Genomic DNA, 21,861 nt, shown 5'->3' on the forward strand with positions numbered 1-21,861 from the left:
CTATGCGAAGCTCTTTTAACTTCTGAAAATAAAACCACCTGTGATTGTTAAAACCCATGTGAATCCTCAGGAGGAGGCAGTGGGAGGAATGCTGACACAGGCCAGCTCTAGGCATTTCAGCCCCAGTACTGGTTTGGTTCTCTTCTTTAGGTGACAGGGTGTCATAAATGCTGTTGTTTTCAGCAGTGTTTTCTCACAGAGCTGAGAGCAGGAGGGAGAAATGCTAACATGAATACACTTTGTTTCATTAATTTTAATCTGTTCTTCAGTTACCTTTTTTTCTGAAGTGTTCTAAGTGAGGTTAATGAGAAACAAAGCCCTTGCTTTCCCTCTCAGGTCTCTTTTAGTGAAGGTAAAGTTAGAGCTGCACCATCTTTTTCTTGTTGGGTAGCTTTCTAGGATGCAGAGGGAAGACCAGGAGATTCTGAAGTATCTTCTTTAACTTTGACATCAGTGTGATTGTTGTATACAGTTCTTAGTTTAGATGAAGGTTTTCTGAACTTAAGAGAAATCTGGTGACAAGTAAGTCCATCAGGTAGGACAGATCACTAATGTTGTAGTAAGTGCATACTGTAATTATTTCTCATTTTTAATTCTGCTCCTAGGTCCACATATATTTTACTTAAGTTAAGTGATGGAACCATACATTAAAGGAAAGAAATCATCCTTGGGTCTTTGGTGTTCATGTTTGTGTGAAAGAATCTAAGATGTTCCAAGAAAAAGCATCAGCCAATTGCTTAAATACAGTAGCAACATCTACTGTAGATGGTGCTTTCCAAAAAAAAGGCCACAGTGCTCGAGTCCTTAGCCCAGAAGAAGCGGAAAAACTGGCAAAAGATCAGGTTTTGGTGTCTGAGTTCAAACAACTAAAACTGGAGAAAGAGGCACAGAAGAATTGGGATCTGTTTTACAAAAGAAACAGCACCAACTTCTTCAAAGACAGACATTGGACAACCAGGGAGTTTGAAGAGCTGAAGGCATGTCGTGAGGTGAGATCTGTGCAATTCTGCTGTAAAAGATGGGATTGATTGTTTCCAGTCAGTTGTTTCTGGGGGAGTTAATAATGCCTTTTGGATAAGAGCTGACATATTTTTGCAGTGCCCTGTGTATTTTCTTTTAATATCAAAGATAATTTCTCACAATCAGATGGATCAGTTCAGTTTCAGTTTATAATTGGCCCCTACAGGATGAGGATGCTGTTCGCAGCATCCTGGATGCTGAGAATGAAGTCTGGAATGTTCTGGTTTTTGAGTCCCAAAGTAGACAGCTTGCCCTCTCTGTGTGCAAGCTGGTGCACTTCAGTACACTGCCTTAAAGAAAAGCATCCAGAATTGCAGGCTAATTGCTGAACACAGTTAAGGGGAATAGCCAGATGTATCTGTTGTTCCTTATAGCTGAATGAAAAACAAGACAGAAATGGCACAAGTCTGTTGATTGCTTAAGGGGTAGATGACTGAAGAAACATTAATATGTTCTAAAATGGTTTATAATTTTGCAGAAAGCAGGATGTCTGGGTTTGAGTGTCAGATTATGCAGTGGCTGTCTACTTTGGTTTATTTGAAGAATCGTAATTAAAATTGATTATAGCTTTTAAAATGCTGTTTGAACAGGGCCTCTGCTCATATGATGAGAAAACAAAAATTATATGTTTTGTCTTGTGTTGCTTCCTCCCCAGTTTGCAGATCAAAAACTGACCATTCTGGAAGCAGGCTGCGGGGTTGGGAACTGCTTGTTTCCACTCTTAGAAGAAGATCTGAATATTTTTGCATATGCCTGTGATTTCTCTCCTAGAGCTGTTGAGTATGTGAAGGTTGGTGTGATATTTGAAACTTCTTCCAGAGTGTTTTTTAGAAGCTTCTAAAATTCCAAATGACTATAACAACAGACTTCTCTTGGCTTCGTGTTTGTACGAAGGGTAGAATATGCTTTGCCAAAAGAATTGAGACTGATGCATTTCAGTGGAGATCCTATGTAAGAAGCCAAATCATTGCTCAAGATTTGGCTTTTCAGTGTCAAATTAGAGCATTATGGTATACTACTTGAATGATTTTATGAAGATAGTGTTTTTTGGGAGCACTACTATGTCTCTGCTGACTGTGCAGTACAAGCAAAATTTCTTTGTCATGGAAGCTTGCCCTTAATAGAAGGAGTGCCAAGGAGAACCTTGAAAACAAGGCTGGGAAGATTATTGTGAAAGAAATTTGTAATCTGATTAGGAGTAGGTTTACACTTAGTCATGGGTACTGCAATCCAAAGCCAAGCCTTGCAGCAGGGCTGGTGGGGGCTTTGGCCTTTAAAAGTCTTTATTAAGTTTGTAATCACAGGTCAATTTCTATAAATCTGTTAATTGAAAGCATTGTGACCAGACAGCATTTGTCATGGGAAAGATGGGAAGAAATACCTGTGGCAAACAGAAGAGGACAGCAGCTCCCTGGGATGCTGTGGCTGCACCCCAGCATGAGGTTGGGCTGAGGGTGTACCCTGGGTTTTGGATGACATAATGGCATCCACAGCCCTTGCTGAATTTATTTTCTGCCAAGACCAGGTGGGGTTTTGTTGTTGTTGTTTTTCATCAAAACTGGGGGCTAGAGCAGCCCAGCTGCAGGTTATGTGACAATCTACAAAGAAACCCCAACTGTTTGCAGTCTACCTGTAGCTCCAGAACTTTACTTTCATCACCCTGTAATACATAATTTCTTTCAGTAGTATTTATGTATTCATTAAAGAGTAGAAGCAGGGGTAAAACAGAAATAGTATGTTTTCTGAATTGTCTTAATGCACATTCCTTCTCAAATTCATGGGGACAGACTATGCTACTAGTTGTAGTTTCACTATTGTAGTTAGCAGCAAAGAATTTCTGATTGCAGTAGCTGCCTGTTGGAAGTTAATACTCTCTTGCCACTGTGTTTTGTGTCTCTCTCTACTGATTAATTTCACAAGGTCTTTACTTTATTGTAGCAATAAATGCTGTTAATTTTCAGTGAAAGGTTGCTCTTTTAATTTCCCTAGAAAAATGCCTTATATAGTACTGAAAGATGTAACGTGTTCCAGTGTGATCTTACCAAAGATGATCTTCTAGACAATATACCAGCAGATTCCGTGGATGTCGTCACACTTATATTTGTGCTTTCTGCCATTCATCCTGACAAAATGCATCTTGTCCTGAGGAACATTTACAAGGTAAAACCAGCTGATTTTACAGTCTTTAAAGCACTTTCCTTCTTTTTAGCTCAAATGTCCATTTTTTTTCTGAGAAAATTGCTCTCTTGCAATGGTGATTTTTCACATTATATTCCGTGGATGTATTTCATTAGTTCACTGAGTATGCAGGACTAAAATAGTGTTTCACAGTGTCCTTTTTTTTTTCTCCTGGTGTTGTGAGATTGTTTGGATTGAGGCTTAATTCATGCCATCAGTGTAACAAACAGATATATAAAATATGGGCTTCATGTACCTGAAAGAGGCCTACAGGAAAGATGGAGAGGGATTTTTACAAGAAAGGACATGTAGTGACAAGGAAAGGGGGAATGGATTCTAACTGACAGTGGGTTTAGTTTAGATAGTAGGAATTCTTTAGGGAGGTGCTGGCACTGGTTGCCCAGAGAAGTTATGGATGTCTACTCCTGGAAGTGTCAAGGCCAGGATATATCGATGGGGCTTTGAGCAACCTGATCTGGTGGAAGTTGTCCCTGTCCATGGCAAGGGGTTGGAACCAGCTGACCTTTCAGGCCCCTTCTATCCCAGGCCATCTGTGACTCTATGATTTTAAAGATGTGACTTGGGTTGTATACTATGAATAATGTTGATATATTGCAGAGATGTCTGTGTTCACAAGGTGTGAATGATGGTGAGCCCAAATTAACTTCCAGAGATCCAGTGACCTGCAGTTAGGACATTGCTGTTATTATTAAACATATTTGACCTGTGGTGATTTAAAAGTGGAGTGGTGTGTTCAGAAGCCAACATTAGTCTAGCGAGACTCACCCCCCTAAGCTGTCTTTGTGAGTTGATAGACTAGGGTAGGCCCATCCAAGGGTTGGCTTAAACAACCTGAGTTGTGATTCTTCTGAATTTTCCTGAGATGTCATGTATTGACTGAAGAGGAAAACAGGCAATATATTTCTTTTTTAACTTTTGCATACATGTGTATTAAGGGTCTTGTATTTTCTGATTCTGTTTGGCTTATTATCAGTAGTTTGAAAAAGGAATGTTAGGGTTGGGTTTTTTTAATATCTTCAGCTGTTTTCCAAAATCAGGATTGGTTCTTAGCTCATATAAATATTTAGATATCTAAAATCAGCACAGACAATGACCATCTATGTACAAATTTTAAACTCTTTATAGCTTGTTTCTTTATCAAGAATCAATTTAAAAATTCATAATGCATTTTCCTAAAATGGTTTCTTATTTATTTCTCAACATATTGCAACATTTTTCTTTCTCCTGTGAAAAAAGAAATGTCATGATATTGTAAATTTTATTGTTAACCATTAAACAAAATCAGGTGCTAAACAGGATACTAGCCAACAGAAGAAATGACCTGATGGGAATTTTTGTTAAACTGTATGTTTTCCTCTTTCCTCTGTGTTTGAAGAGTGTTGCTAATTTAGCTGATCCAATTTAGCACCCAAACAGGTATTCTAAAACTATTTGTAGCCTTTTGTTCATAGGGAAACATTTTTAAGAGTCACTCCAGTTTTTACACAACTTTTTTGTTGCACAGGGAATGAATTGTACCTATATCTACATCTTCATCTATAGATTAGTATATCTATTTATAGAGGTACATGTAGATATTTATCTCACTGTTGTATTGACTATGTTAGTCTACCTTGTCTTAGTTACCTGTGTCTGTATGTGTACGCAAATAAATATACCTATACATGACTAAATCTGTTTAGCTTATTAATGCATGTGTGTATTATGTGACAGGTATTAAAGCCAGGCAAGTGTGTCCTGTTCCGAGACTATGGCCTGTATGATCATGCCATGCTCAGGTTTAAATCCAGCAACAAACTTGGGGAAAACTTCTATGTCAGACAAGATGGGACAAGATCGTATTTTTTTACTGAAGGTAAGATAATACTGTGGAGTGTTTTCTTTTCCGTGAATCTTCTGTTTCAGCTTTCTCCAGGGAACTGCTAAAATGCCCATGGAAGTTCTATTTTGTGTGGATGAACTGTTAAATTGTAGTTTATTTTTTTTTACCATCCCTTTTGGTAAGAAGCAGTTATTTAGACTGGCAGAACTTTGTAGAGCACTTTCTTATTTACAAGCTTGTTGTATGTGCTGTAATTATCCAAGAGCAGCAGTTTCTGAATTTGCCAAATTTGTTACCTAAGGAGAAAAGACTGAATTTCCTGATTTTATTACTGAAGGGGAAAAGACCTATGTTCAGTAGGAGAACTGATCATCTTCATGAAGGAAGTAAGCAGTTCTTTTGGCATCATTCTTTGTGCAGGGCTATTTCTGGTGAGCAGGATGAGGTTTTTGACTTCTAAAAGCAGAGTTGTGACTGCAGCGCTGACAGGCTCGTGCACAAATCCTGCTGAGATAGCACTGACAAGCTGTGGTCACTTTGTCTTCTAGAGTTTGTTTTTTAGTGAAGACAGTGCAAAAAACCATTTCCATGTGATGCAGTATTTAGATTTTGTTCACTGGTCATAATGGTTTAGGAGGAAGGGCAGTTATTGCAGCTTACTGTTGGAGAATTTGAAGCCCAGAGACATGGAGGAATTTGCTTAGACTCTCACAATGAATTGGGATTATAGCTTGGCTATAGCTTCTAACTCCCAGTTCCTCATGCTAAACTCATTACTCCCCCCTATCACTTGTAGGGCATTGTGTAGTAAGAGCTGTGAATTTATTTCTGTGGGGCTCTTTGTTCTTAGTCTAAAGCAAAATACAGCCGCTGAAGAGACCGATTTGGAGCCAAGTAAATGTTATTCATATTTTATGCCATAACATATTGCCTAATTGCCTCTGATATATAAAAACCATTAATCTTGTCTGAGCTCCCCCTATTCTTCATAGGACAATGATGAAATCTAAGATAATGCAGGCTGTGCTACAGTTTCATAGAAGCATTTCTAGAACTGTTATTTATTGAGTGATTTTTAGTTCTGTTTAAACAATTAGCTGTTACAAAGAGAATGGATGCTAAAGGGAACAAATAAGAGACTGACCTAGCTGTGGAATTTTAAGTCTCATTTCTATTGTGTTTTAGAATAGTTTCTGAATGAGAAGTTCCTTGCTAGTATGCATGGTTCCCTTGGGAAAAGAACTGAGGTAGGGACAAGGAAGAGGAAAGGAGAAAAGAGAGAATTTATTTTTTATTGCAAATGTCAGCAATTGTTTTTCCTTGGGCTGGTCTATGACTGTCTCACAGATCACTTCTACTCCCGTTTTTAATCATTATTATCTCATTCATTTCACAGATTTTCATATAAACATTGCTTAATGCTTGAGAATTCTTTTGTTACTGGAGACATGACTCCCATCATTTCCACAGAAGTTGCAACCCTTGCTATTTTTCATTTCTTTAGCACTACATTGGTACAAGTACACCAAGTAATAGCTGCATGGGGTGATTTGAATGATACTTACGTATAATATGTCTGGCCTCAAGATAACATGGGTCTTCTGCCATGGGAAAAAAAAAAATCCATTCTTCTACTGTTTGAAATAATATTAAATGTGTAGAGGAATGGATGGTTTTAGTTTTGTATTGTGAAACGTGTGCAACTTCCTTACAATAACATTTCAATAGGTCCACAATGGAGTGCTGTTTATTTATGTTTCACTGGTGTGGGTCCCCCATTTTACATCAAGACAGGATGTTTACAGCCATGGTGGGCTGGGGTTGATACAATCCTGCAGTGCCACCAAAGTGGGTGGTCTCATCTTCCTCAACACACCATCTCTTGTGGTGCTTCCTGTACCCACAGGATCCCTGTTTCATCAAGCTAATCCCCCTGAGCAGTGAAAAATGAAATGTCTTTGTTTTCCGTCAAGTAACACAAGTTTAGAGCAGCTTAAATTTACTGTGAAATTCCTGCCTAAGTGAATTGAGGTGCAGGAAAGGAAAAATGATGATTTTTAATTAACATGACAAGTCAATAGCATGAGCAGACCTTCCTGCTGCACACCTGTTTGTGAGGTGCTTTTGTTTTCCTTAAGGGAGATATGCCTTGAGTAAAATTTTTTGTTTATGGAAAATACTTTCATTTCAACTTAGTGGAGTCTTGGTATCACCATATTCTCTTTGCCATTTTGTCAGGTTTTCTGTTGAGCAATAGCATGTAACATAGGGTGTTATTCTTCTTCCCTGAGCAGAGGTACATCTGCACAGCTGGATTGCCTTTGAAATATTTATGGTAAGTGATGTATTCAGCTAGTGAAGGTCAGCTGCACAAAGGAAAATGCACTGGTGTCAGTCACAATGAGAATGACAAGGCTTAATAAAAATAAGAGATGTGGCAATTTTTGGAAATTCAACTGAGTAACTAGCTTAAGCCCCAGTTTTACAAGCTGTTTTGCTTAGGTTGATGTTTCTAAAGGAGAGCTTTATTGATTTTTATTCAGCAGTCTGCCCACATAGAACAGCTTGAAATCTGAAGGCCTGTGTGATTTTCACGCTGTAACACATAAGAACATATGCTTATATAAATGCTGTCTGGTGTTTTAAAAATAGCTTAAACATAATATTTCATGGGTGTTTTTTTGGGTTTTTTTTGGTTTTTTATTATTATTTTTTTTAATTCTCTTCCAGAATTCTTATCTCAGCTTTTCAAGGCTGAGGGATATGAGGAAGTGGTCAATGAATATGTGCAGCGAGAAACTGTGAATAGGAAAGAAGACTTGCGTGTTCCAAGGGTTTTCCTTCAAAGCAAATTTCAAAAGCCTTTCAGTGAGACGTAAGTTCTTGCTGATTAGCAACAGCATTGCCTGATTGAAATGGAAGCTAGCACATGAGCTGTGTGCCCATCTTTCTGGTGAACCAAAAGTAACGGCATCCAGTATCTCTGGTTGGTTTCCATCCTAGGATACAAAATATGAATGCTATTTCTAATTCAGTTTTAAGACTGTTTAGTAATGCAGGCAACCTGTTGAGCATCTGTATTCCTGCTTCTAAAATAAAACCTGTGCAACATTGTTGGAGGATCAGGTAAAGCATGTAAATAAACTTCCATTTTTATTAAAAACTTTTTAAAATAAGTACCCCGTGTTTCCTGTCACTTGTGATTTTTGAGGCTTGTTAAAGTTAAAATATTTCATTTACTTTCAGTACTTGTTCTGAGGACTTCTGAGTGTACTTTCTCAGATACAGTGAGCAGTATGGTGTAAGTATACTGCCTTAATATTTTAATAATGGTATCTTTTTAATATGCTTGGCATTTAGATGTGTAAACAAACATTTAAGTAAGATCCTAATTTATCTGATTTCATGCTTGAAGAAACATTTTAGTGGATCAAGTTGTATTTATCCCTAATTAATTTAAGATGTTCTTCATTTAATGTGCAGAAATAGCTGAAGTTTTGCAAGTCAGTTTCCTGTTTGAAACTGAAATCAGGAAGTTGGGAGTACTTTCTTTGATATGAAGTGTAGTCAGCTGCTTCTTTCCTGGGCAGAGGTCTTAATTCCTTTCCATCACTCTCAGGAAAGTTGTGTTGCTCTTTGCTGTTCTTGCCACTAAAAGCCACAGTACTTTGCTGCTGCAGACGTAACTGCTTGAAGGAACTTCATCCTTTCCTTACTACTCTTTGCAGTGTGGTACTTTGCACTGCAGGACCTTTTCTGTGTTCTTGGATGATGTAGTTTCAAACTCATGCCTGGGTCTTTAACCTGCATTTTGAACAGCTGGACTGCAGCAGAGGAGGCCCAGAAGTATCCGGTGAGTTGTGCAATGGCCTGTGCTGATCCTGTGTAATGTACACAGTTTGCAACAGGGGAAGTTCCAGTGAAATACTAAGAGGAGATCAAATACTGGGGCAGGGCCCAGAGAAGTCGTGGAGCCTTCATTCTTGGGAACACTTGGAATAAGACTGGCCACACTGAGCGTCTTGTGTCTTTGAGAGTGGCCCTGTTCTGAGTAGGGATTTCATCTCTGGCTGTATATATGAGTATGTGATTGCTTGACTCAAGCTGTCATTCCACTGGATTTGTGTGTTGTTAGATGACCCAGTCAATACACATCTGATGTGGACCAGAGGTGACTTTTTCCTTCTGTTCATGACATAAGATATGGTAATGATTTTTTTTCCCCCAGGCCATAACACTTGGGTGTATGTGCATGAAACAAAAGAAGTAATAATTTTTCAGCCTAAAGCTTAGTGTTACAAAGTTAACAGTCAAATTTTTTTAACAAATTTGAGCGGCCAAAGGTCTTACTGAGTTGATATGGTTAGAAATGAATTTGCAACAGATCGCAAATCTTTGGCCTCAGAGGAAAAAATGCTTAAATCACTCACAATTCTCCTAATGACTCTTTGAGGAGGGTTATTACATGTCGTCTCCTTTTTTTATGGAGAGTATTATCCCAGAGATTTACGCATTGCTGGCCCCTGCTGTGCAACCCATTAGCTCTTTCTGCCATGCTAGTAATAAATATCTAGTAACACTTACAGTAAATGAAAAGCTATGCTAAAAAGGGATATAACAATGACAGCACTGTTCTAATCTGAGCTATCATTATTTGGTGGCTTTTGTCAGCACATGTTCATCTCTAGCACAGCAGTTTTGCAATGACATGTAGTCTGTGCTCTATTGATATTTAGTGGTGTTTGCAGCCTGTAACTCCAAGTGCCTTTCAGGACTGGAGGCTTGGTCCTTTTGGAGTATACAGCACATAAATGAGACTGAAGGAATGCCTCATCATGGTGCTGTGTGCTTGTCATCAGATGCAAAGGCAAGTGCAATGAAGTGTTTGTCCCCAAAAGGAAATGAGATGTAGGCAAGAATCAAAAATATTAATCAGAAGACCTGAGTCAGCCCAATAGACTTAGCTGGAGACAGCCACTAAGTTTCTTTTTACACTGAACTATTGCCAGAACAATAATACATGTTTTTGAGTGTATTTCTTCAGTATTTCCATTCACAGTTTTTTTGTGTAGCAGCATGTTAAATGGAGAGCGCTATTTCTAACTTTTTTATTATATCTCATTCAGTCTCATTTCCAGTCAGACCTGCAAAATAAAGTAGCATGCACTAATGCCCCTGCCAGAAAGATCTTTAGTTGACATAAAGCAGATGTTATTTTGAGATGAATGGCCAGAAAGGTTAATTTGGTTTCTATGACTCTGCTTCTGTGGACTTTAAATCATGGCAATTTTTTTCTAACTGTGGTAAAGTTTGAGGAAGTTGAGTCAGCTTTAAGAAATCCTTGCCTCATCATACTGTGAGACACAGTAACTGATGGGGTGCATGTGGTTGCTGTAGTGCTTGAGTAAAGTGGATTCACTCTCCCCAACTCTTCTGCCTTCCCGAACTCAAGTAAGCTCACCAGCAGCACATGCCAAGGACACCTGGACCTTGTATCCTTACTTGAACGGACTGCAGTGATAGGACAAGGAGTTCCTGGTTCAGACTGAAAGAGGGGCAATTTAGGTTAGATACATGGAAGAAATTCTTTACTGTGAGGGTGGAAAAGCACCAGAACAGGTTGCCCAGAGAAGCTGGGGATGCTCCATCCCTGGCACTGTTCAAGGCTAGGCTGGATGGGGCTCTGAGCAACCATGGCAGAGGGATTGGAATTAGATGATGTTTAAGGTCCTTTCCAACCCAAACTGTTCCGTGTAGAACTCTCCTTGGGGAGATATCAGAGATAATGGTGTTAAAATGACTTGAAAAAAGCATATATGCACTGAATTGTGCTCACCTTGTACAACAAGGTACTATGCCATGATTGTAATAGATGTCCTGATTGTTCTTTGATTCAAGTTGTCTGCAATCAATGACTCAGTTGTCTGTAGAAGACCTTCTTTTTGCTCCCCTTAAGATGAACTAGCTGCTCTATTTGGCAAGCTTAAGTATTAGGTTCTTTTAGGCCAACGCCCTGCTCTGAGCAATATTTAGGATAGAAGCAAATGATTGTTGAAGTAATGGGACTGAGAAAGGCCATTTTTATTTTTTTTAATGATTTGGTGCCCTGTGCTTACATTCTCTGATGCTTAATAAAGTATGAACTTGGATTAAGGCTTTTCCTGAAGTCAGGGAATCCTAAATGGCCCTGTTCAGTGTGGGATTCTCTGATGTCTCCTCCTGGAATTGGACAGCATGTATTAAGGAATGATGTTAATGAGCAGTGCTTCAGTGAGGACATGGATAAGGTCTGACTGTCATCTATTTTCATGAAATTTGCAGAAATATGAAGTCTTTGCGTTATCTGACATTGTGTGTCCTTTCTGTCAAAGGTTGGTTGATGTTGTCTGATGTCTGACAACAAGCATTGACTAGACAGAAATCCACACAGGTATTGTGTCTGTACTATATGGATGGGTGAGCTTTCTTTCCTTAGAAATACACACTACTGAGAAAAAAAGCATTTGAACTTTAAGGTGATGGTATCACAGCAGGTTTTATGTGGTTCATTTGATAGCTAGAAAGCTATTTCAGGTGCATCTTTCAAGTACCTGAAAGCTCCTTGGGTTCCAAAGGCAGAATTTTTAAGTAATAATTATAATACTAGAGCAATGGTTGATTGTGCATCAGTTCTATGAAGCCAAGTGCTATAAAAGTGAAACTTCAGCAGCTGTAAGCATCAGCAGTCAACTGTAGAACACACAGCCTTGATCTCCTAGGAGAAAACTGGTATATGGAATCGAAAAAGGTCATTTATATGCTCATCTGTTATAATTTTTTTGCTTGATCTGTTGAACAGTTCATACATCTGAATATATTGAGAGATGCAAATTACAAATTAGGAAGTGCTTTCTGGGAGAGTTAGTTGAAAGATATAGACATATATATAGAGATTTTTTGAGAGGATATCAGTGTTGAGCATCAGTGTGTGAAGGAAAAATGGTAAGATTATGATTAAGTTTCTGGGGAAAAAAAATCCTGAATTTCACAGGCTGGGAATTACATATAATTAAATAAGCTGTTCATCTAAAAAGTGAAATTTTGGAAATGAAAGCCTGCAGATTCCAAAATTAGACTGGTGTTTCAGGGAGGCAGGAAGGTGGCATCTGATTGTGTGTGATATTAGTAATACATGCAAGACTCTGTGGGAAGCAGAATTTTATATTGGAAAGATATTACTGAGGTACAACTAGTAAAAATAGATAATATTTTTAAAGAGTTTTACCTTACCATAATAGAGCTGTGATGAATTTTTCCCTGGTTATGATTATTATTAGGAAAGACTGCAAGCCATTTCAAACATTTGGGAGCAAACATTTGCTAGTTATGCATACTGCAAAAACATCTGACCCTTGGGTGCAGTAGGCTCAGGATATGAGTATGTTTGTGCTCTGTGTTTGCAATGTGAGTTCATTTATTAGAGCAAAGGCAGATGGTGTGCCTGCACTGTGGGGAGGCACACAGAGGCATTGCTTGCAAAGATAGAAGCTATTAGCCAGGTAAGATGTTCCATTAGAGAACCTTTTCCATTCCCACTTCCTCGGCTGATGGGCACCATTCACTATGTTTGCAGCAGGGTGCCGTGAAATTGGGGAAGACAAGGGCACAAGGAAAAGACTACATGATTCTTCCAAATGAGCAGTGATTTTGTGTATTTCTACTTAAATTATTCTGTTTGTGACCATTTGCCCTCTTTCCCAGCAAATTTTAGGTCTCACCCTTGGAAAATTTGGTTGCTTTTGAAGGTTTTTGCCAAAGACAGGCTTAACTTGCATGCTTGAAAAATATATGATGTGAAATATTTAGGAAAAGCCTGTTAGAAATAAAACTCAGAAGAGACAAGAACCCGCCTCAAAGTAAACTGAAATATTCAAGCTAATACAGAGCCAGAATGTATTTTAGAAATAGTGAAAAATCTTCCTCTTACAGATTTTCCTCTATACAAAATACTAACCTGCCCTTAGGCTTAAGAGTTCCTTTCCAAGCTACTTTCCAAGTTCCAGAACCCATAAACCTTTCAGGAAAAGAAAATACCACAAACAGACCTTACAGCATTAACCACATGCATCTCCTAAAGTAGGACAGTGGTGTTCTCAAAAGCCCACTGAAGAGGGGGTAAGCCTAGCAACTGAGGGCTTTAACCTCAATTCCATAATGCATAGTTTGTACTTCATTTTCACAGACTTTTTTAAGGGAGATCTTTGTCGGATTCAATCGCCAATAGTAGATCAGTAAAATAAAATGATTTTGCAGTTAAAACAGATCTTGAGATATATTAGTACTTCTGTAAGAAAAAAAGGTTACCTGTAAATGACTGATGAAGGAGCAAGACTGTTTTGTTAGCAGCAACATAGTTTGTTCATGTGCCATGCCAGCCTATTGTTTGGCAGGAAATTCAGTGTCAGGCAGTATTTTGTAGTATGGCAAAAAAAATTCAAAAAATTGCTACCCTTGTCTTAAAAAAAAAAAAAAAAAAAAAAAAAAAAAAAAAAAAAAGAAAAAAAAGAAGACCATCTTTCAAAAATTTCAAGAGAGGAGCTTGAATGTGCCTGGCAACTAAAACTGTAGCTGCAACAGTAGCATTATTCATATTTCAATACCAAACATAGCCAAAGATATGCAATGCCAAACTTTGCTCCAGTAACACTCAAATGGTTTTGCAGCATAGGTAGCAGTAGTGTAACTTTCTGTTAATGTGATGATAAGGTTTTTGTTTCATGTAGCCTTGTAGAGAGTTGTGAATATGTTACTGCTGATTGCATTCATAAATACGAGCAAAGTATGAGGCATAAATATAAGCAAAGTATGAGAAATTTTATTTTGTGCCTTGATTTGACAGTTCCTGGAGCCTTTTATATCACGCATCTTTACTTCAGCTAATTTTATATTGCTATTTATTTTATGGTGCATGTCTTAAATATTACAGGACACAGAAAGAAATATAAATTGTAGATTGTACACTAAGACACGAGAGTCTCAGAAAATGGGGTGAATGGAGCCCAAATGCCAAGTTTAACACGTGCCATCATCCAACCAGGATTCTATTGAACAAATCCCTTTACAAACGTTCACTACATGCTTGTTGTAGTGATGTCTGGCAACCCTTGAATGGGACAACATTTTTCTAGGTGCTGTGGACTCAAAAAGTAAGAGACAATCCCTGTCCTAAAAATCATAACCATTCAGTTATGCAAGATGGGTAAGAAGAGGAAGAAAGGACATCCCCCTTGTGGTAAGACACAGAGATTGATATTTTCCCTACTTCAAATTTAAGTTACTGTGACAATGGGACTGAAGAAATTATCTCCTATATCTTGGTTCAGTACCTAACTAACAAGATATTTTGATGCAGAGCAGATCCTTTATTAATGAGAGATACTGGCTCTGATGATGGAAAACCTGGTTCCTGAATGACTTGTCACTGCAATTTGGGTGATGAGTACCATTCTCAGCCCTGCTGTTGGTTTCCTGGGTGACTTCAAGCCTTTAATCTCACTTTCTGCCTTGTAGGGAAAAGGGAAGGATCCTGGAGTGAAAAACTGAAGAATCATAACATTGTTTAGGTCGCAAAAACCTCTTAAGATCATTCAGTCCAAATGTTAACCCAGCAGTGCCAAGTCCACCACTAAACCACTTCCTTAAGTGCCATATCTACAAGTCTCCAAAATACTGCTAGGTATGGTGAATCCACTACTTTCCTGAGGAGCCTGCTCTAGTGCTTGACAACCCTTTTGGTGAAGACATTTATTCCTCCTACCCTGGTTCAACTTGAGGCCAATTCCTCTTGTACTATCACTTTTTACTTGGGAGAAGGGTCTGATCTCCACCTGGCTACACCCTCCTTTCAGGCAGTGGTAGAGAGTGATAAGGTGTCTCCTGAACCACCTTTTCTCCAGGCTAAATACTCCCAGCTCTCCCAGCTGCTGCTCATAAAACTTATGCTCCAGACCCTTCACCAGGTTTGTTGTCCCTCTTTGGACAAACTCCAGCGCCTCAGTGTCTTTCTCAGAGGCCCAAAACCAGAGACAGGTTTTAAGGTGTGGCCTCACCAGTGCTGAGTACAGGGGAATGATCACTTGCCTAGTCCTACTGGCTCCACAGGCGTAGTGGGGCACTGACAATTTGCCCATGGATTATGGGATCTTCATTCTGCTCCCTGTCCCTGTCTTCCACTTCAGTGGGTACATGGAGACCAACTTAATGTTAAACATTGAAGCAAAGGCAGCATTAAGTATGTCAGCCCTTTCTTTATTCCTTTGTCACTGTGTTTCCTCCTGCATCCATTAAAGTATGGAGATTCTCTTTAGTTCTTCTTTTGTTGCTAATGTATTTATAGGAACATTTTGATTGTCTTTTTCAGTAGTGTGCGGAAAAAGTTCTCCTTGGGCTTTGACCCTTCTGGTTTTCTCCCTGTATAACTTCAAGATAGCCTTGTTGTCTGCCTGAGAGGCTTGCCCCTTCTTCCAAAGCTCCTTTTTTTTCTCCCTTGAGATTCAGCCAAAGCTGTCCAGCCAGGCTTCTCTTCCACTCCAGCTTTTCTTTAGGCATGTGGGGACAGCCTGCACCTTTATGATTTCCTTCTTGAAGCATGTCCAACCTCCCTGGATTTCTTTGCCCTTCAGGACTGCTTCCCAAGGGACTCTATCAACAGTCTCCTAAACAGGCTAAAGTCTACCCTCTGGAAATCCAAGTTAGTCATTCTGCTGATCCCCATCCCTCTCTGAGAATAGAAAACTATCTTTTTTTTTGGTGATCACTGTACCTAAAATGGACTCCAACCATCGTTATCACCCATCCCTCTTTCTCTGTTCACAAACAACAGGTCCAGTGCCTTCCTTAGTTGGCTCCCTCACCAGCTGTGTCAGGAAGTTACCTTCCACACACTCCATGAACCTCCTACACTGCTTCCTGTCTGCTGTGTTGTCTTTCCAGCAGACATCTGGTAAGTTGAAGTCCCCCGCAAGAAATGATTCATAAGAAATCAAGAGCTACATTTGATATGAGTTCTTATTTTCCTACTGCTATAAACATCAAGTCTTAAAAGGGTAGGAGATGAAGAGTTAACCACAACCTTGAAAAGGAGAGGGCTGGGTACAAGGACAAAACTGGAAGTACTTTCCCAAATTAGAAATTTGGGCATAGTAAAAGGTTCCTTCTGTCGAAGTTGAGGGGAATATTCATCTGACTTCCTTGAGAGCTGCTTGCACATTTAGGATGGCAAAGGGGCTTGCACTTTAGGATGGGAGATCTAATGCACCCCTCTCCTTGCTGACCCTTGATGTTGGCAAAAGAGGAACCACTGATACAGGCAAACTTGATCAAAAAATCTGATGAAGTAGATACTCAAAATCCATGGGATGTAGTGGGAGTGTAGGAGAGGTGGGCAAGGAGGAGAAAAGTGTATCGAAGTGTCTTAAGTAATAAAAATATTTTTAGTTTTAGTGGCACAGTCTCAGTTACAATTGCATGGTACCAGATGCAGACTTTGTAATAAAAATTGTTAGTATGTTATGAGAAGTGTCAGTGCTGCTTTTCGCCTGATCTCTCCTGTCTTTCCTATCTGTTCCTGGTCAGAACACTACAAATCCCACTCTTGTGGGGCCCATCAGGAAGTTAGAGGGTTGATTATCCCTGTGTTCGTGTTGTTTGAAATGCAGTGAAAAAGGAATAGCTTCTTTTACCATCACCCGTAATGTAAATATATTTATCTTCTGTCTAGATTCAGTTTTGTCAAGCTCTTGTCTGGCCTGATTGGAGGCTTAGTCTCGTGTTTTATCCCTAAATATAGGGATCTTATCATGAAGTTACTAGTGCAAAATCTGGGGTTCTTTTAACTCTGCTGCATAAGTAGTAGTTCGGTAGAAAGGATGAAGGAAGGGTGTTTGGGACTTTGTTCACAAGGTGGCACTAGCCACTAACTAGTGCCACCTTCCTTTTAGTCCCAGCACCAATTGTCTAAATCTTTTACAGGGTGGTAGGAAGAACTGGTAATGATTAACTATAGACCAGACAACTAAGACTGTTTTCTTACATCCTGTCAAGTCCTCTTTTTGTCTACTTAAATAGCACTTGGATATCAAAGAAAGAAATTTTTTTTTCTTTTTTTTTCTTTTTTTTCTTTTTTTGAGTAAACACAGGCAACTGCATTCAGAGATACCTGTTATGTAGGGGAGGGTTCTTAGCACAATGTGAGGGAGAGTAAGGTGAAATACCATTACTGTTAATGGCAGCTGGGATTCTAATTGTTTCTACCCATGATGCAATAATTAGTTGCATTGACAACTTGCTGTTTGTTTCTGTTTCATCGATGTCCCACTATATTGATACCTTAGAAACTGCAGTGCTTTATGCAAATTTCCAAATGCAGTGCCTTAATACAATATTTTTTTAATTCCACAAAAACATTAGACAAATCTCTGTTTATATTAACTGCTCCCATCTTTTTCCCACTTCTTTTGTTTTATAGACAAGCTGCTTTCCAGTTGAGCAGCCATTCAAGCAGAAATGCATAGGATGCACATGACCAGAGAGGCAGTATCTCTCTCATTAATTACTGTGTGAAGTCAGCTGCAGTTTAGTTTGCCATTTTACAGTTTCTCCTACTTGAGTAATCCCCATTTTGTCTCTGGCAAGCCCTCATTTCAAGGGAGAAAGGAAGAATAGAAAAAAATTACATTTACATATTGCTGGCTTTATATCTCACTTTAGGCATGGTATGCTCAGTATAATCCATTACTGCTAATAAGCTACATGCAAAATTGCCTCAACTGCGTTTTATGCAACAGTAATTCTTTTGGATATTAAATATTTGAATTAGTGTAAATGCTAATTAGCTGCCAGTGCAGAAACTGATTTGTAAGAACATAGCTCCTCTCTTTGCCTTTCTTACACCTTCCCTTCTCTTTATTTAGAGCTGGCTTCTTCTTGCCTTTTGCACGAGTGAGTGGGATCTGCCAACCCCAAAATAAGTGACTTCATGGAGAGGCTTCTATGAAAGAAATTTATCACCAAGCAAAGTGCAGAGGCTGTATCCAAATGGCTCTTTCCCAGCAACTGGATGATAGACAGAAACAGAACAGACTGAGCTGCTTTTTCCTCTTCCCAAGACAGTGGTGAGTGGCACTAGCCGGTACGTTTAGCTCAGGAGAAGTGTCACAAGGGACTGGCTTCCCACAGGCAGCCTCTTCAGGCACAGTTCTTTCCTGGCCCCTCTCCAAGCACTATGCCCATCTACAAATGCATTTGGTGGGCTTTTGTGCTCAGAGCCATCTTACTTGTTATCAAGGGCCTGATCTAACAAAATGCTGAGTTGTGCCATCAGTTTCTACTGACCTTCATGGAGGGGCCACACCATACCACAGATTTGGGCCTTGAGACATTTCAAGGAAATATTACTTTGATTGGGAATGACAGTAGGAGTTAACAAGTGAGTATTAATACTGTGGTATTGTGTACAGCCTCGCAGTAGAGAAACTGGTTAAAAAGTATTCAGGCAGCAATCAAGCTCACATAACCACACACGTTACCAGGCTGGCTTGGCAGAGAGGCAGAAGGCTCCCAGCCCCAGATCAATTTCCAGCAAGCGTTTATTGCAGTGTGCTGAAGGTGAATCCAGAGGCAAAAAGAGTGAACATGTAGTTTTTCTTAGTTATATAGGGTCTCAGGTTCGTGGGTGGTACAAGGGGCAGGGCGGGGGGCAAGTGACCATAGGGAAGAGAGGAACAGGACACCAAACCCCATAGCCAATGGGGAGACAGGGAAAGGGGATGCCATGAGGTGGGTGATGGACTTGTGAAACCCGGGGAGAAGATTGCACAATGTCTGCAAGGATCCATGGAGGTGAAGCCTTTTTTTACATCTGAGGTATCTTTAATCTTCACTTTTCCAGGGAAGGGCAGTTGGAAATTCCTTTTATGGCACAAGGGTCTCCACAGTATTGGACTCCTGGCAAATTATGTTATTCTCCCTTCCCTTTCCACCAAACTTGTCCTGACTTCCACCATGAATCTGGCCTACCGCTTCCTCTCTAAATACCCAGTGACCAAAAAGAAAATGTGTCATTGTCATGTCAAACATTCATTTGTCTGTACAGGCTGAGAGAGCAGCAGGCCCAGAGAGAGCAGCAGCTCAGAGCGTACTGGTGTATTTGGGCCGGACAAGAAGTATTCCTTCCCTGGTTAACACAGGTTGATGGGGTGTCACAGCTGTGGGACTGTGAGGTTTCCCTAGTTATGCCAGGATTCTGTTCAGCCTTGACATCTTTTTCCACTAGACACTGAAACAGAAGTGGAGCAGGGGTGTTGCAGGTAACCTGTGGTGTTTCTCTTGGCAGGTTGGTCTGTGTCACTGCCTGTGGACTTGACGAGGCATGGCCAGCTCACGGGAGGAGGATGATACTGGATGTTTGCATCCTACAGTGCTGGCACCAAGGTGTTCAGAGCCAACAACTGTACAGCCTGCAAGGGAGATACCAAAACTGGTATCTGCACTTTGTTCAACAGGTTAGATGATCCTGGCTCACATTACTGAGGCTGCATCCAATACAAAGCTAGCGACAACACTAAAACCCCAGCCTTCCTGCTCCCCACCCCTCCAGTGCTCTTTGGCAGCAGGCAGGGCAGTAGAAGAATCACTGGGACAATTTGCATCCAGGATGTGCAGTCCTTTCCTAGGCTCCCAGTCCCACAGCCTCTTCCTTTCTGCCACGTTCTCAGCGTGAAACTGGAAACAAAGGGCATGTGGAGGCCTGCAGCGTTGCTGCTCCCTCCTGTCCTCACAGCAGGTGAAGGGAAGCGCGACTGCTCCGTGTCGGAACTAATCGCTGGTCACAGCTGCCTCTGAGGCTCTGCTGGATTGTTGTACCCTGGAGAAACCGTGGCACGAGCAGTTGGAATGGGATGCTGTGCTATGTGCAGGCTCACATTGTGCCAGGCTAAGCAATTAGGGCTCGTCCACTGAATAAAGCAAAGTGTGACCAGGCTTCTTGGCACTGGGTGACTATTGCATGGCAGATGGTACGCGGGGTATAATGGACTAAGAAAATATTCTGAGTGGGGAAAATGTCACTGCTAAAAATGGCACCACAGCTGACATTGCTCTGGAAAAGCAGAGGCCAACTGAAAAAGCCTTTTATGCAGGCAGTGGGTACCAGCAAAAGATGAAGACAGTCATAAGACTTTTTCTTTCCTCCCATTCTGAATCAGTCAATATGTCTCAGACTTTTGAATTGTGACCAAGTAAAGATAAGAAGTGAAGAGTGCATTTTCTTGTTCTGTTTTTAATACGTGAATACAAATTGAAAATGCAAACTGAGACACCAGCTTTTTCCATTGAGGGAGTTAACATGGTCCCTGATGAATTGCCGTGCACTCAGTAGGGTCTGAGACAGAGCCATCAGAGAGCATTATTACTAGACAACACAAAACTGACCAGTTATATGGATCAATTAAAATTTTCAAGGCAAAGGGAAACCCCCATGCTGGTTTAGGAAATTTAAGAATGTTGAACAACTGTGCAGTACTAGAGGAGGTACTAGAAAATGAAATCTAAAAACTACAAGTAATGCAGAAAGGCATGCCAGCACTCAAAATGTGCTGATGTAGAGACTTTGGCAAACATTGTTAGGCAAGACAATGCAGCGTTTGAAAGAAGGACATAAAAACACCCACAGGTTGTATTATTTGCTAGTGGAATGCAAAGAGTATTGATTGGACTGGAGGATAGTGAGCTTCAGGAAGAAAGAAAAGGTGGATACTGCTTCAGCCAAAGCAAATCCCTCCTAAACCACATAATTGTGTTAGCAAAGTTAGCCAGTGAGTCACAAGCTGATACGAACTGCAAAGGTTGATAGGAACATCAACATAGACACAGTGCTGATATGACTGAAGAGAAACAGATAAAATCTACGTGATGGTGGTAAGAGATGGAAGTTGTGTGTGGGCTCTGTTAGTTTGCTGGATGCAGACATGGGTTGGATATTAATTGTTATGGGAAGCTGGGACTTACCTACTTGCTGACCTCTCCATGTGAATGTGCCATTAGAGAGGAAGGAGGCAAAAAAAAATAAAATAAAATAAGAAGAGTGTGTCAGCAGTATTTGTAACAGCACCAAACAGAGACAGCCCTGCTGTCCCATACCATTAGTGTAGCTCTCCTTGCCCTGAGGCAGAAGTCTGGGGAGAGACAGGCAAATTGATTACACTGTGAATCACAAAATCAATAAGGGAGTTAACAGCATAGATACCCATTTGCTTATTGTTCTGAGAGAAGGCAGAAATCCAGAATTATCCACTTCATATATGAATTCAAAGAAATTTAATAAGCATTTAGAAAGGAAGCATTTCTCTGTGACCTGGAAGAAAAATGCTTGAAGATTTCAAAATTTTTTTTTTTTAAGCTTGGAGCACCAGCAAAGTTCTGAAAGCCTAAAGAGAGTGCATACATGCATTTAAACCTTGTGCATTGCTTGGACACTGTTTGCTCAGATAAACTGTGGGACTCGGACCTGCAGCGTGGCCCCCAAATGACTGAATGTTGGGATAGGCTTGTTTGTGCACCATTTGCCCTTCTCTCTCTTGAAGTCCTTGTTTTCATTAAAAAAGACAATAGCTGTGCAGATAGGGAAAAAGCCAGAAGGGTCTCCATGGGTACTCCCTTGTATTATGGGGTAAACTCATCCTGATAGGCTTAAGATGCCACTTGGGATTTCTTGGCTCCTGAGAAATTTCACTGGACAATGCAAAGAACAGTATGGGGAGCAAATGTTTCTGCAGAGCAGTGCT

General features: G+C 40.1%; 1 protein-coding gene and 1 long non-coding RNA gene across 2 annotated transcripts in view; both read left to right on the forward strand.

Annotated features, from left to right (window-relative positions):
* Positions 1-258: 258 nt before the first annotated feature.
* METTL6 (methyltransferase 6, tRNA N3-cytidine) lies at positions 259-8,220 on the forward strand. The gene is made up of 5 exons (XM_066320581.1): positions 259-989; positions 1,676-1,810; positions 3,010-3,180; positions 4,933-5,074; positions 7,772-8,220. The coding sequence occupies exons 1-5, from the start codon at positions 708-710 to the stop codon at positions 7,918-7,920; spliced, it is 879 nt and encodes a 292-aa protein (XP_066176678.1). The 5' UTR covers positions 259-707; the 3' UTR covers positions 7,921-8,220.
* A 436-nt stretch (positions 8,221-8,656) lies between these two features.
* LOC136362250 (uncharacterized) overlaps positions 8,657-21,861 on the forward strand; it is a 29,081-nt gene continuing 15,876 nt past the window's right edge. The window contains exons 1-3 of the long non-coding RNA XR_010743759.1: positions 8,657-8,894; positions 15,903-16,022; positions 17,992-18,192. This is a non-coding gene — a long non-coding RNA (uncharacterized lncRNA). The remainder of the gene's footprint in view (positions 8,895-15,902; positions 16,023-17,991; positions 18,193-21,861) is intronic.

This window comes from Sylvia atricapilla, chromosome 1 (genome assembly GCF_009819655.1).
Source record: "Sylvia atricapilla isolate bSylAtr1 chromosome 1, bSylAtr1.pri, whole genome shotgun sequence".
NCBI classification, from domain to species: Eukaryota; Metazoa; Chordata; class Aves; order Passeriformes; family Sylviidae; genus Sylvia; species Sylvia atricapilla.